The sequence below is a fragment of the Kogia breviceps genome, chromosome 1 (genome assembly GCF_026419965.1).
Source record: "Kogia breviceps isolate mKogBre1 chromosome 1, mKogBre1 haplotype 1, whole genome shotgun sequence".
NCBI lineage: Eukaryota > Metazoa > Chordata > Mammalia > Artiodactyla > Physeteridae > Kogia > Kogia breviceps.
Window position 1 is genome coordinate 186656394 of NC_081310.1, and position 15056 is coordinate 186671449.

General features: G+C 55.6%; 1 protein-coding gene across 1 annotated transcript in view; it reads left to right on the forward strand.

The window, feature by feature from the left end:
• The first annotated feature begins 436 nt into the window (after positions 1-436).
• KIF17 (kinesin family member 17) overlaps positions 437-15056 on the forward strand; it is a 49222-nt gene continuing 34602 nt past the window's right edge. The window contains exons 1-4 of the mRNA XM_067016078.1: positions 437-719; positions 6323-6469; positions 7388-7489; positions 12716-12905. Of these exons, the coding sequence (XP_066872179.1) occupies positions 489-719; positions 6323-6469; positions 7388-7489; positions 12716-12905 (670 nt within the window). The 5' untranslated portion in view covers positions 437-488. The remainder of the gene's footprint in view (positions 720-6322; positions 6470-7387; positions 7490-12715; positions 12906-15056) is intronic.

Here is a 15056-nt window from a genome sequence, read left to right on the forward strand (position 1 = left end):
GGCCTCCAGCCGGGGTATGCTCCCAGGGCCCGCCGGGCGCGGAGAGCGCGCGGACGTTCGGGAGGCACGGGCTGTGACGCCAGGGGCGTTGCCCAGCAACCGCGAACGCCGTGGAAGCGTGCGTGCTAGCGGGCGGCTGGGGCGGCTCCGGGGGCTGGCGTCTTGCGGCGGCGCCTGCAGCGCTGATCCCCCACTGCCCCCGCCCGGTCCGGGCCTCAGGGACGGGCGAGCCCGGGAGCGGGAGGAGGCGGCGGCTCCGGCTCGGGTCTTGAGACTCCCCCACCGCCCCTTCACTCCTACCGAGTCGTCCCCCAAGGAGTCCGTTCCCCCCGCCGCCGCCCCGCCCCCGCCGCCAGGCCCCGCCCCCCGCGCCAGGCGCTGGCCCCGCCCCCCGGCCCCGGCGCCCCGGCGTCCCCCTCCCCGAGGTCCTGTGTTCTGGTCGCGGCGTTCACGTCGGGCCGCACCCCGGGGACCCCCGCCGCGGAGCCATGGCCTCGGAGTCGGTGAAGGTGGTGGTGCGCTGCCGCCCCATGAACCAGCGGGAGTGGGAGCTGAACTGCCAGCCTGTAGTGACGGTGGATTCCGCGCGCGGCCAGTGCTTCATCCAGAACCCGGGGGCCGTCGACCAGCCCCCCAAGCAGTTCACTTTCGACGGCGCCTACTACATGGACCACTTTACCGAGCAGATCTACAACGAAATCGCCTGCCCGCTGGTGGAGGTGAGGACGCCCGCGAGGCCGCCTCCGAGGACCCGCTGGGCAGGACCTGGGGCCACTTGGAGGGGTCCTGAGGGACTGCCTTGCCCACAAGCCGGGCGGGAAGGCCCTTCTGGAGGGGCGCAGGTGGACAGCAGCAGGTTGGTCTGAAGACTTCTGTTCTGTCAGCAGACAGCTGGAACCCGTCTACAATGTCTGTCCGGGTCTCCACTGCCCGCGGTGCCAAGGCTGGTCCTCACCCCCATCCTTCCAGCCTGCTTCCCACAGGAACTCCAGCCCCCAAGACCACTTGCCCTCCACCCTCACCCAACACCTTCAGGACTTCTCTAAAAGCTCCAGCCACTTCCCCAGCCTCCTCCTCTTCTCCCAAGAGCCCCAGGTCTCCTCCTCCTCCTCCTCCCCCTCTCCTTTCTCCTCCTCCCCCTCCCCCTCTCCTTTCTCCTCCGCCCCCTCACTAGTTCCCTGCTTCTGCAGAGAGAAGGCTGCTGGCCTGGCCTTGGTCTTGGAGAACTGGAAACCCTTTACCTTTGGTCTGACTTACCTTCCTCCTTGGTGGTTGAAGAACAGGGAGGCCACAACAGTTTCTGCCCCTTATAGGGCTTTTGCTTTTTTTCACACTGTCACACTAGGTAGCTCCTTGCCGCTGCATGACAGGGAGGTTCACATTTCACAGATGGGGAGACTGAGGCCCATTGGGAGGAAACATGGCTAGCTCCCACAGTGAGTTTCTGGCGGAGGTGGGGCTGGAGCTACTCCTGGCCCAAGGACTCTTTCCTTGCTACTGCCATCTCCCCAGCTGTGTATCGAATCGCTAGTGAAGTGAGATGTCACAGGTTGTTTCAGGAAAAAAGGAAAAGTGGGAAGTGCTGCATACACCCTCCCTCACTTGAAGCTGCACATTAGGGTACTTGAGGCTCTGGGGAGTCTTGCAGTGGAGAAAATAGTTTGGCTTATTTAACCCAAAATTTCCAAAAGGTATTTGCCCATGGAACCTTTTTGTTTTGGCCGGCAGACCAATTAACGTCCCCCAGAGCACCTCCTTTGGCCGCAGTCAAACCGCCTGTGAGGGTGGAAGTGTTCTGGAACCCAGAGCCCCCCAGTGGTGAGGGCGTGACTGTAGAAGATGCCCAGGGAAAGAGGGCAGCTCTCCCCAGAGGGTGGTACCACGCTCTGGGGATGGCCAGGCTGTCCTACCATCCTGGACTCCCAGGCTGGAAGGGACCAGAATAGGTCCTCTGGTCCAGCGCCCCCGACCCCGGGTCCTTGAATGTCCACCTTGAATGGTCCTTGAATGGCAGGAGCTCTCTCTTCCCAGAGCTGCCTGCTCCACCTTGGCTTCTTAGCTCCTAGAAGACCATTCTGCACGGCGAGTCAGAGTCAGCCACCCTGATGCTTCCAGCAACCTGCTGTAGCTCTGTCCCCAGGGCCCCTCTGCTTCCTCGTCCAGTGTCGCCCCTTGGAGATTGGAAGATTCCGAGATTGAGTTCTCCTTGGCTTTGCCTTCTCCAGGGCCTCAGCCTTGCTCATGGGGTCCCCTCCACATCCTGGAAATAATTCCCCTGAGCAAGCCTCCCTTGTCAGGGTTCCCAGGAAGCCCCAGCCCAGAGGGGGAGACCTAAGGAGACAGTGGCTACCTCAGATCTCCAGTTCTCTCTTCTGTCCCGAGTTCACTGCTACAGGGGATTCTGTCAGACCCCTACCTCCAGTCATCCCACAGAGCCTCAAACTCAACCTGACATATGTTCCTTTTCATTCATTCATTCATTCATTCATTCAGCTAACAAATAGTATTCTCATAGCAGGCCCCATCCTAGGCATGGGGAGTGCCACCCTCAGCCAGCTCATGATCAGGTCGGGGAGCAGCTAAGCTAGTAGCTACAAGCCAGGGTGATGAGCGGGAGGAGAATCCTGGGGGACTTTGGCAGCATAAAGAAAGCTAGCAAACCTGGGCTTGGAGGGGATGGGAAGGCAGGGAGGACTTCCTGGAAGTGGTGAGACCTAAGCTGAGACCAGGATGAGAGGAGTCAGCCAGGCAAGAAGGTGGAGGAAAGGGCCTTTCAGGTGGAGACCAGCATGTAGCATTTGATCTTCACCAGACATATGTAGAACTGGAGGCATCATTCCTGGCAAGGAAATGGAGACCTTGAATGTCACAGAACGAGTTAGGGGTGGTTTTGATTCCCAGCGCAGTGCCAGGTCCCCATGCTCCATCCTGCTGCCTCTATTAAATGAGCGGCATGTGAATCATATGCAAAGCACGGTTCAGCAACTTGGAGCCAGGAGTAGCTGCACCCTTAGGCCGGGCGGCTGTGTGTCTGTCCTGCTGGGCTCTGACCACCTCCAGGCGGCCTCCTGCCCAGGCTCTTCCCTTCAGTTCCTACTGCACGAAGCCCCCAGCACTTCGGACTGACCCTTCCCTTCCCCACCCCCACCCCCACCGTTAAATCCAGGCTCTGTTCCTGATCTCCTCTGTCACTGGGTGACCTCTTCCGCTCTCCTGGGAGCCCTCCACCTCAGACCCATGTTTCAGCCGACTCAGCATGTCCTACCCTGAGTGCCTTACCCCCACACCCCGCCCGCTGCCTGGTCTGTGGGTTCTTTCCCAGTGTGTGGCTTTGCCATCTCCCCGTCCTCCCCCCTTCACACCCATGACCTTAGAGTCGCCTCTGATGACCCACCACCCAACCCGCCCAGGGACCAGGTACCGTGGCTTCTACCAGGACAGACTGAGGACGGGCCTGGTGTCCAGAGACATCAATGCGGTGGAATTTGGCCCCTGGATGGAACACAGAACCGTTCATTTGGGAGAGGACAGAAAGGGCACATGAGGCAATTTAGCACAGATGCTGCTATTTCAATTTCAATAGTTATGCGTTGATTTTAATGGGAAGTAGAAGAAATATTTAGCACGTCCGGCCTGTAATGCAGCTTCACGGGAGTTATTGCTGAGGATGACATCAAGTTAACAGGAGAGTCAATTAACAGTTTGATTTCATGAAAATCATTTAGCAAATAATAATATGGGGAACATGGCGGAACCCGGAGTGGACAGAGCGGCTGACGTTTGGGACCGGCTGCATGTGTGTGCACGTCTCGGGTGGGTCTGGAGGTATCAGTTGATGGGTGAAGCGTTTCTGAAATCTTATGTTTTGCCTTCATGCCTGTAAAGTTGTCTTCTACTTCACAGCAGTGTGGTTCTGCAGAACCTTCTGCAGTGGTGGAAGGGTTCTGTAGCTGGGCTGTCCAGTTAGAGACTACCAACCAGCCGTATGTGGCAAGTGAGCACTTGCCATGAGGCTAGTGCTTTTGAGGAACTGAATTTCAGTTTTATTTGATTTTGTTGTGTGTGTATAAATTTATTTATTTATTTATTTATTTGATCTTTGCCTGCGTTGGGTCTTCGTTGCTGCGCGCGGGCTTTCTTCAATTGCGGCGAGCGGGGGCTGCTCTTCACTGCGGTGCGCGGGCTTCTCATTGCGGTGGCCTCTCTTGTTGTGGAGCACAGGCTCTAGGCACACGGGCTTCAGTAGTTGCGGCACGTGGGCTCAGTAGTTGTGGCTCATGGGCTCTGGAGCGCAGGCTCAGTAGTTGTGGCGCACAGTCTTAGTTGCTCCGTGGCATGTGGGATCTTCCCGGACCAGGGCTCGAACCCGTGTCCCCTGCATTGGCAGGCGGATTGTTAACCACTGCGCCACCAGGGAAGTCCCTGAAATTAATTTTAATAATACATTTTATTTGACCCAATAGTATCCAAAATATTATCATTTCAATAAAACATAATAATAGATACTATCACGGCATAATAGCTATTAGGGAGATATTTTGCATTGTTTCTTCATACTAAGTCTTTGAAATTGGATGTGTGTTTCACACTTATCGCACGTCTCAATTCAGGTGCTTAAGTGTCCATAGTTCAAATGAAATGAAACACAAAAAAATAAAGTTGTGTTTGATGGGAAAATATTTTACATTGCTTCAGTTTTTTAAATGTAAATTAGCATAAATTCAGTTCCTCAGTCACATCAGGCCCACTTCTGGTGTGGCTGGTGGCTGCCCTACTGGACAGGGCATATAAAATAGTTATTTTGATATAGAATCCCTTGTCAGGTCTGGGTGACATTGATGGTCCAGACACTGCACCATGTTGTCCCTGGGGCTTCGCATGCCCTGCCTCTGAGGCTCCTGGTTGGGTGACTGGTCTGCCACGGCTCTCCCACACCTCAGGGGGCTCATCCTGGTGTGTAGCACCTGGCCCTCTGATGAGCTGCGGATCGTGACTTCCAGGCTTCCTTCTCCAGCAGTCCCTGGGGATCCCGAGCCCCGCAGTGGTCTACAGGATGGGTCTTTCTTTTCTTTTCTTTTTTTTTTTTTTTTTTAAATATTTTTAATTAAAAAATTTCGGCTGCATCGGGTCTTAGTTGCAGTACCTGAGATCGTTGTTGCAGCATGCAGACTCTTAGTTGCGGCATGCGTGTGGGATCTAGTTCCCCGACCAGGGATCGAACCTGGGCCCCCTGCATTGGGAGCGCGGAGTCTTACCCACTGCACCACCAGGGAAGTCCCTACAGGCTGTGTCTTTGCAGTGGAAACGGGAGCAGATGCCACCTGGGCCCTGGGGGCCTGAGCACAGCTCTCTGGGCCCACATTCTAACACAGGACTCCCTTGCCCCCATACTAAGTTCTAGAATTTGTGATCTCATGAGCTGGGTGAGGGCAGGGACTAGGGGTGTCTTCTTTGTTCATGGCTCTGTCACCAGCCACGGTACCCCTCAGAGAAGAGAGTCGGTACCTATGGAAAGAACAATCGCATCAGTGAATGAAGGATGCCCTTGGGGGTGCCACCTGGTTTGCCCCCCACTTCTTCCCAGCTTCATCTCCATCCCCCCCGCCCCAAGTTCCACCTGCTCTCAGCCTCTCACCTCTCTGGTCTTTGCTCAGGCTGTCCCCTCAGCCTAGAATGCCTTCCTCTTCCTGTCGCCTGTTAAGATCCAAGCCACCCTTTCTGCTCCCCCTTCCTCCTCCACCTGACCAGGAAGCTTTGCCTGGCTCTTCCCGCACCTTCTGTCTCCCCGTCTTGGCACTCCCTCTCCTTGCCCGTCCCGTACGCCATCATTACATGCATCCCCACCTCATATGAGGATCACGTGTATATGTCTGTCTCCCGCACATTGCAGGCAGACATTTAGGGGGCATCTACCTCTGTGCGCCAGCACTTCGTGTGCCAGCACATGAAATAATTCCCGTGTACACCTCTCGACAGCCTCAGAGGAGGTGCTGTTCTTACCCTTTGTTACAGGTGAGGAAGCTGAGGCTCCATGTGACTGAATAAGGACAGGCCAAGGCACAGTCAGTGAAGGATGGCGGCCAGGCTCTTAGCCATACACAGGGACAGTCTCCTACCCCACCGGGCAGTGACCCCCTTGAGGACAGAGCTGTGCCGCCTTCATCTCTGCACTGCCCTCCCGCAGCCCTGTGCCACCGTGGTGGGAGAGCCAGGGAGGGGCCCTAAGTCTGTGAGTCAGGAGGCAGCCCTGCAGCCCCGGGGCCTGGCCCCAAGCCTGGCTGAGCTCGGCCAGCTGAGGCCTGGGCTGTGTCCTCCCACACAGGGTGTCACCGAGGGCTACAACGGCACCATCTTTGCCTACGGCCAGACAGGCAGCGGGAAGTCCTTCACCATGCAGGGCCTGCCGGACCCACCCTGCCAAAGAGGCATCATCCCTAGGGCCTTTGAGCACATCTTCGAGAGCGTCCAGGTATGGGCCTGGGGGATGGAAGGGGCAGGGTTGGGCTCCCCAGGCGTTGCCGTGAATGGTCCCAGAGCACTTCTGACCTGGGCAGCGGTTGTGGGATGCGCTCAGAGCGGCCTTGACGCGGCACAGATGAGCAGACTCAGGCTCTGGTTTCCGAAGAGGTGATGGGAGAACTTAAAGCTGAGAAAATTCTACCTGCTGTGTTTTCCTCCTGCCATTTTTGGATTTTAACATTTCGTATAACACTTCACATGGATATGATGACTCAGAGTGCTGGCCCAAGAAATGGCTGTAGACAATCATAGCTTCCTTTCTTAACTGAGCAGTTGCTACAGACCTAGCATTGTGCAAAGCCCTTTGCATAATTATCTCACTACCACCCTGGCCCAGGAGGTAGCTGTTATCCTCATGTTTGAGATAGGGAAGCCAAGGCTTGGAGCCCTTATGGGCCGGGCCCAGACCGGGTATCCCAGTGTCCAGGCTGCAGGTGAGACGTGCCCTGCTGACCACGCGTGAAGGCGCAGATTCCTGCATCTGGGAAATGGCAAAGCAGAGACCAGTCAGCTGCAGAGCCCACTGTACTACACCTGGGACTCATTTGGATGACCCACAGGAACATCAGGCAACTGGAAGAACTGCCGGGGATGAGCCCAAGGCCAGTGCTTGGTCCAGGCCTTACCCGTGGCCTTGGTCTCTCTGCCTGAACAGTGGGGAGGCCTCTCCCATTTCCTCTCCCATGAGGCTTGTAGAGAGAGCATGAGTCCGTAGCAGTATGAAAATGATGCCACTCTGAGAAGCCGGGCAGGAGGGGAGAGCTTGCCCGGCAGGCAGGGCCAGGTGAGGCTGGGGACACCTCCGGCCACGATGTCCTCTTGTGATGTCCAGGCAGTGGGTGCTCGGGTATCTTTGCTCTCCCTGCAGTGTGCAGAGAACACCAAGTTCCTGGTCCGGGCCTCCTACCTGGAGATCTACAACGAAGATGTCCGTGACCTGCTGGGCACTGACACCAAGCAGAAGCTGGAGGTGGGTGCAGCCCAGGCAGGGGTGGGTGGGTGGGAGCTAGAGGGGGAGGTTGGCATCGGGTGTGCTCCCTCAGAAACATGGGGAAGGGTCCTGAGGACACAGGCGCTGGTTCAGACTAGAATAGGAAGTTTTGAACTTGAACTTGGGAGTAGTCTCAGAGTCTGTGAGGCAGGGGAGGGGTTAAGGGGCCTACCCGCACCACGCAAGGGGAGGGGAGGGCTTCTCTGGGGCAGTGCCACTTACATCTGTTGAAATAGATGGAATTTCGTGATGGATTTCATTTGAAAAACGGGTTCCACTTCCAAAAAATTATTTTGAAAAATTCTAAGGGACTTTCAAGCTAAAAAGGTAATAGTGATCATTTATTGAGCACTTACTGTTTACTGACTGCTTTAGGCACGTTATCCCATTTAATACTCGCAGTCACCTCGTTAGGTAGATACAGGTTTCCCCCACTATAGGAAAGCAGAGCAAGTGTTTTGTAAGCTGAAATGGCATAAAGGGAAGAGTATCCCCTGCTTTCCAAAATCTTGTTTCCACTTTGCTTTTATGAAAGACGGACATTAGTACGATAAAGGCTTTTTTGGTAAAAGTGAAAATCGGATTTCTTTCCCACTTGAACTTAGAGAAAGTTGGGGATACCCATATTATTATCCTCAGTTTACCGATGTGGGAAGGGAGGTTTACAGAGGGTAATTAACTTGCCCAAGCTTCAACAGCAGGAAGCTGGCCAAACCTGGAGTTGAACCCAGATCTGTCTGACATCAAGTTCCTGCATCACAAACATCCCATTTTACTGCTGCGGATGGGCTCGGATTCTGGGACCTTGTTCCCCTCCGAAAGGGGTCTGGTGTGGAGGTGTCCAAAGATTGATGATATGACCTCAGAATGTTGTTGTGAGGATTGAAGAGGGTAACAAGGGTGAGCTGCTGAGCAGAGGGTCGGCGCATAGTAGGGGTTCGATGTGTGAGCTCTTTTGTGCCATTGGGATTCCGAGAAAGGATGAGGAATATGGCCTGGGGGGTTGCAAAATGGACTCAAGACAGAAAAAACTAGGGCTGGCCCAACTGGTCACTGAGCATTGCTCATCTCGTAAATTGTCCTCAGTCTCCTGAAAGGCTAGAATCAGAATGAAAGGACATCATTTCCCAGCTGGGTGAAGCAGAATTAGATGCTTTGAGGGCTCTATCAAGATAGGCAGAACGTGGCTGACCCTCTGGGGAGCCCAGCGAGGTCAAGGGCTGGACAGCCAGGTGGTGGCAAGGCTGGACCAGGTCCGGGACCTTTGGGCAAGGCTTGGTTATGTCTCCCGTCTGGGACTCTCTGAATGCTGGATGGGCCAGGTCAAGTCCAAGGAGGAGGGACTTCCCCCGTGGTCCAGTGGTTAAGACTCCTCACTCCCAATGCGGGGGGCATGGGTCCCTACCCTGTTCAGGGAACTAAGATCCCGCGTGCTGCACGGCATGGCCAAAAAAAAAAAAAAAGTCCAAGGAGGAGCCCAATGAGGGGAGACTGACCCAGATCTGTGGCCAGCATGCTGGTGGCTGCCCCAGACTCTGGGGCTTCTTATCTGACCAAGAAACCAATGCCCCCCTCCACGCCCCCCGCAAGAGGCCCACAACCAGTGGTGGAGGTTGACCTACCTCCTTCAGAGTCAGGATGCCTGAGCTGGGGGAATGTCAGTCATTAATGAGCATCAGTCCTGGGGGGTTGCTATGGAGAGTCCCATTCTGCAGATGAGGAAGGGAGGCTGGGAAAGAGGAGGTGGCTTGCCTGTGGCCACTAGGTTAGGAAGCCACAGAGTCAGGGTTGGACATTTTCCGTGGCCCAGCTGCCTAAATCTCCCCAGGGCATAGGCCTTGACAGTCACGGGACGGGGCGCAGAACCAGATGAAGGGGCTGCTGCTGATGCCTCCCAGTCTTCCAGACCCTCACTGACCTCTAGATTGGACAGGACGTTGGGATCACCTGGGTCCCGTCCCACCCCATCCATGTGGGGCAGGGCTGTTTCCCTGCCCAGATCCAGAGCCCCCCACTTGCCCTAGGCCCCCCAGTTGTCCTGGCTTCATTTGGAGGGACTGTGAGTTCCTCTCTGACCTGCAACCATCGTGTGGCCCAACCGAACAAATCCGACCCCAGGGAGCAGCTGTTTTGAAAAAAAAAAACTTGCTTGTGTTGGCCAGATAGTGGAAAAGTCCTTAAAATTTTGAGCCGGAAAGACCCTCAGAGAGCTTCTAAGTCCAGTCCTCTCATGGTACAGATGAGGAAACTGAGTCCCAGGGAGGGGAAGGGACTTGGCCAAGGTCACACAGCAAATTACTAGCAATGGCGCTAATACCAGATCTGAGGGGTCAGGTGCTTTCCTCCCAGACTTTTCGGGGTGGGAAGTATAGGAAACGCGGCGGGCAGTGAGAAGCGAGTAGTGGGGTTCCATTTGAGGGAGGAACATTCATGAGTTGAGTCATCCATTCAACAGAGACTTGCTGGGAAGACCCTGGAGGTCAGGTCACAGACTACAGCAGGTCCACATCCAGACCAGGACTGGCCCCCAGCCCCCTCCTCCTCAGCTGCTCGCAGACACAGCAGTGCTCTGCCCTTTCTACACAGGCGCCTCCAGCCACCCACCTTTCCACTGTCTTCTCTCTCCTGGAGCTGGAGCAGCTGAGTCATGACTCAGCCCCCAGACGGGGACACGGGGAGGGGAGGAAGGCACAGGGAGTTGCTCCTACTTCTCAGTCCCGAAAGGCCAGCCTGCAGCAGCAGGGCCCCTGCCAGCCGGAACTGGGGCAGCAGGGCCCGCCCCCCTCCACTTCCTCCATATCATGGACCCTAGGGCGGGTTCGGTTACCCAGGCCCTGCGGGCCCAAGGACTGGCAACTGCCTGTACGTGGCCCAGCTGGACCACGGGCCTCAGGCTTGGTGAGCCAGGCTGCCTGGGGGTGAGGGCTGCCAGTGACACATATGCTCAGAGACATTCCCCATGGGTGCATGCAGCTCTCTCAGAGGAGGGACAGCTGGGTTCTGTATAACCCTCACAGCAGCCTTAGGAGGAGCTGCTGTTCAAGAACCAGCCCGAGGGCACAGTCAGTAAAGGGTGGAGATGGAATTTGCACCCAGGTGGCCAGGCTCCAGAGCGCAGCACAGAGCCTGGTAATTCTGGTAATGAGAATGGTTAGATCAGCGAGGGCCAGCAAGGGATTTGGGGAAGCAGATTAAGCCCCTCCCCCAGCACCACGAACCACCATCACGGAACCCAGCTCAGTGCTGGGTGGCGGAGGTGGGGCCCTCAGGGGCCTCTCCAGTTGGTTCCCACAGCTGGCGTCGGGCCAGTGGCAGAACCCTGCACCTCCGTGGGGGCGTTTCCCAGCCGGCTGTGGTCCCTCCCGTCCTGCACGCGCACCGCCCCCAACCCAGCCGCATCCCGGCTGGTTGCCATGGCGACCGCCCTCAGCCTGGCATCCCGGGAGGAACAGTTACCAAGGAATGCGGGGCACAGCTGGTGGCTGACACTTGGGAGGTGGGTGGAGGCCGGAACAGCAGGGGAGGGGTGGAGGGATCCAGGAGGTCAGGAGGTGAGGGGGGCGAGCCCTCCCGGGCCTAAAAATAGGGTGGGTGGGAGACCCCTACATTAGGTGTCGCCTCCCCTGCCCTCCTTTCCTGCTCGTGAGGTTACTCGGGCTGGAGAGGACGGCCTCATCCTCTTGGTATCTGTGTTCACCGACCCCCCTCCAAAAACCCCCACAGAGCTCCTTTCACGTCCATTCTCCTTTCGATCCTCCCAAAAGTCTTGTGGAAATAGGATTTTTCATCCTCATTTTACAGATGAGGAAACCGAGGCCGAGAGAGGCAAAATGACTTCCCCAACTAGCAAGTCACAGAACCAGGTTTCTAACCCTGGTCTGTCTGACTGAATAGGAAACTGCCTTCTTCCTGAGGCCAGGAGCAGCCATCCGTCACCTGCGCCTACCATGTACCAGGCAGGCGTCTAGCCTCTGAGAGTGTGGCAGTGACCGAAGCAGGCACACAGCATCCCAGGCTACCATCAAGCTCTGCTCTGTTTGCAGGGTCTCCTGCTCCTGTCCTTTGAGCTCTGTCCTCACAGCTACCTTCTAGGTCAAGGTCAGCCCTTTGTCATATCAAACTTCAGTTACTCCAGGAAGCTGCGGCCTCTCTCCAAGCCCTGCCTCTGGAGTCTTCCACTGCTGGTGACCCCAGTGCTGCCCTGCCACTAATAGCTGTGTGACCTTCAAAAAGCCACTTAACCTTTCTGTGCCTCCATCTTATCTGATCCATGAAACCCAGTCCTTCGGTCTGGGTCCGGCTCTTTCTCCAGACTTGGGGAGATAAGGCAAGCCTGTGCTTGCCCCCCTCCGCCCCCTGCCCTGCTCTGCAGCAGGGGCCCAGCCCCACCTGGGACCCTGAAGCTGCCTGGGGCAAAGCATCTGAGCCTACTCTGGCTCAGACCAGCCGACAGATGACTTCTGTCCTAATTCATTATGCTTTTCCCAGAGTGGTTTTATTTCCTCTCACATTGCTTTTCACAGCTCTGTGTCAGCAGCAAAACAGCTCAGCTGCCTGGAAAGCAAGCACGCAGCCGTCAGATAAATTGATTTACTCGCTGCCCTCGTGCTGAGGGCTGGGGGCCAGTGGGAGTTCTGGGCAGCAAATGGCCCTTCACCCACCATGATCCAAGGGTCTGGGAACGTTCTTGTTGCCATGGAGCCGCGGCAGGGAGGCGAGCAGAAGCCACGTTGGCAGGTCAGGGGAGAAGCACTCAGAGCCCTTGGGTGAATGACTACAGACAGGGGTCGGCCCCTGAGAGCTGAAGCCCCAGACCAGAGACCACCTTCACAACCACGGCACTCACAACAACAGCGAGACTGCGGCTGCCATTTATGGAGCAGTTACCATGTGCCAGGCATCGTGCCGTGCGTTGTACGAGCCTTAGTTTACAGAATCCTCACCACCTCCCTAAGGGATGGGTATCTTGTACCCATTTTACAGATGTGGAAATGGAGGCTCAGAGAGATGATGTCACTGACCCAGGTTCCCACAACAAGGACGAGGCAGGGGTGGGTATGAGGCTGGTTCTACCTAGGACAAACCCCCAACCTGTGACAGGGAATTTGAGGTGCCAACCCGCCCTGCAGGAGGACAGAGGTGGTGGGAGCTGAGCCCTTCCCTCAGGTTCCCTGGGGAGCCCTGACCTGTGCCTCTTGCCCGCAGCTGAAGGAGCACCCGGAGAAGGGGGCATACGTGAAGGGGCTCTCCATGCACACGGTGCACAGTGTGGCCCAGTGCGAGCGCGTCATGGAGATGGGCTGGAAGAACCGCTCGGTTGGCTACACCCTGATGAACAAGGACTCCTCCCGCTCCCACTCCATCTTCACCATCAGCATCGAGATCTACGCGGTGGGTATGTGGGGCCGGGGGGGGGGCGGAGGGGGCCGGACCACCAAGCTGGGTGCCTGCTCCTAGTAGCCCAGACCCTTCACCACTCGGAGCCTCGAGGGCCCCAACTGGGAAGAGATGCTGGGGTCACCTGGAGGAAACACAAGAGGACTGTCCCTGTGCCAGGACCCATGTTTCCAGGATAAACAGCATCATCAACAACAACAATAATAATACTGGTAGCTACCATTGAGCACTTACTACGTGCCATGCAATGTATTTGCACTAGCTCACTGGCTCCTTCCAACAACCCCATGAGGTGGATACTCACATCATCCCCATTTTACAGATGAGGAAATCGCGGTCACACAACTAGAAAGTCTTCGAGCTGGGCCTCTATCCCAGGGGTCTGCCCCCAGAGTGTGTGCCACCCAGAACTTTTGGATTCCCCTCTTTCTTTAACATTCTCTACTCCAAAGCCATCTCACTGTTCCTTTATTTCCGGAAGAGTTACTGAGAAAGAGAAGAAGAAGGAAAGGAACTCGTTTATTTCAGGCCACCTATAGACACTGTGCTGAGTCCTTCACACACCTCCTTCTACTTAAAGCCCACAGCAGTCCTAAATGCAGGCATTATAATTCCCATTAACAGATGAGGAAACGGAGGCTCTGAGAGGTCAAGTGACCTGCTTGTTCAAGGTCTTACTAAGTGCTTCAAGGTACCGCTTAACTGCTAAGTGGTAGAGCTGGGATTTGAACCCAGGTTTCTCTGACATCTGGGTTTTCCCCACTAACACTGCAGCTGCCTCCCAGTTTGTGGTTCATCACAGACAGAACTCTGGAGAGCAGTGGAGCAGGAAGCAGCCTCAGCCCAACTAGGAAAATAATTGTGGAGAGATCCCAGCCCAAGGTCAAGGCCTGGGTTGACGGAACCCCCAGCAGCACACTGCCCACCTGTGTTGGTGACCTGGCTCCAGGCCAACCCCCTGGTGCTGGCTGGGTCAGAGTCTCCCCCAGGGGTGACGATATGGGGAGGGCGGGTGGTGTGATCACATCCTCATATGATGATGCTGTGAGTGGGGGCAGGGACTAGGGCCTGAGAGGACAGATCAGGAGGGAGGAGGAGAGAGTGGCCCTGTGGGGTGCCTCTTGGTCTCTGCAGAGAGCAAGGGTTTGAAGGATGAGGCAGGCTGCCTGCAAACAGGCTTTTGAAAAAGTTCCAAGATGTTTTTTATTTCCATTATAAAATAAGTTCAATAAAGATATTTAGGAGTTAGAGAGAGGTAGGGGAAATTACTCATAAACACAACCAACTGTTAACATTTAAGCATATGTTTGGTTTGTTTGTTTTTTCATTAATTAATTAATTTATTTTTGACTGTGTTGGGTCTCCGTTTCTGTGCGAGGGCTTTCTCTAGTTGCGGCGAGCGGGGGCCACTCTTCATCGCGGTGCGCGGGCCTCTCACTATCGCGGCCTCTCTTGTTGCGGAGCACAGGCTCCAGACGCTCAGGCTCAGTAGTTGTGGCTCACGGGCCTAGTTGCTCCGCGGCACGTGGGATCTTCCCAGACCAGGGCTCAAACCCGTGTCCCCTGCATTAGCTGACAGATTCTCAACCACTGCGCCACCAGGGAAGCCCAAGCATATGTTCTTTTGGTCCATTTTTCCCTGTGCAAATTTTAAACACACTTGACATCTTCTGCTTTATATAAAGTTTCTTCCCCATGTTTCATTTCCCACTCCATCCCTAAGAATGTTCCCACATCGCTCCTGCCATGTCTTCCTGACCATGGGAGGTGGCTGAAGGACCCTGTATCAGTCACCGCCCTCCTCCACCCAGCCCTCTACAAGCTCTTAATGCTGTTTCCGGTTTCTTAGTTGTAAATAATGCCATGATGAACATCTTTGTGCACAAAGCCTTTTCTGCTTTTATTTATTTATTGTTAAAATTTTATTTATTTATTTATTTTTGGCAGTGATGGGTCTTCCTTGCTGCACACGGGCTTTCTCTAGTTGCCGCGAGCAGGGGCTACTCTTCGTTGTGGTGCGCGGGCTTCTCACTGCGGTGGCTCCTCTTGTTGCGGAGCACGGGCTCTAGGTGTGCGGGCTTCAGTAGTTGTGGCTCACGGGCTCAGTAGTTGTGGCTTGCAAGCTCTAGAGCGCAGGCTCAGTAGTTGT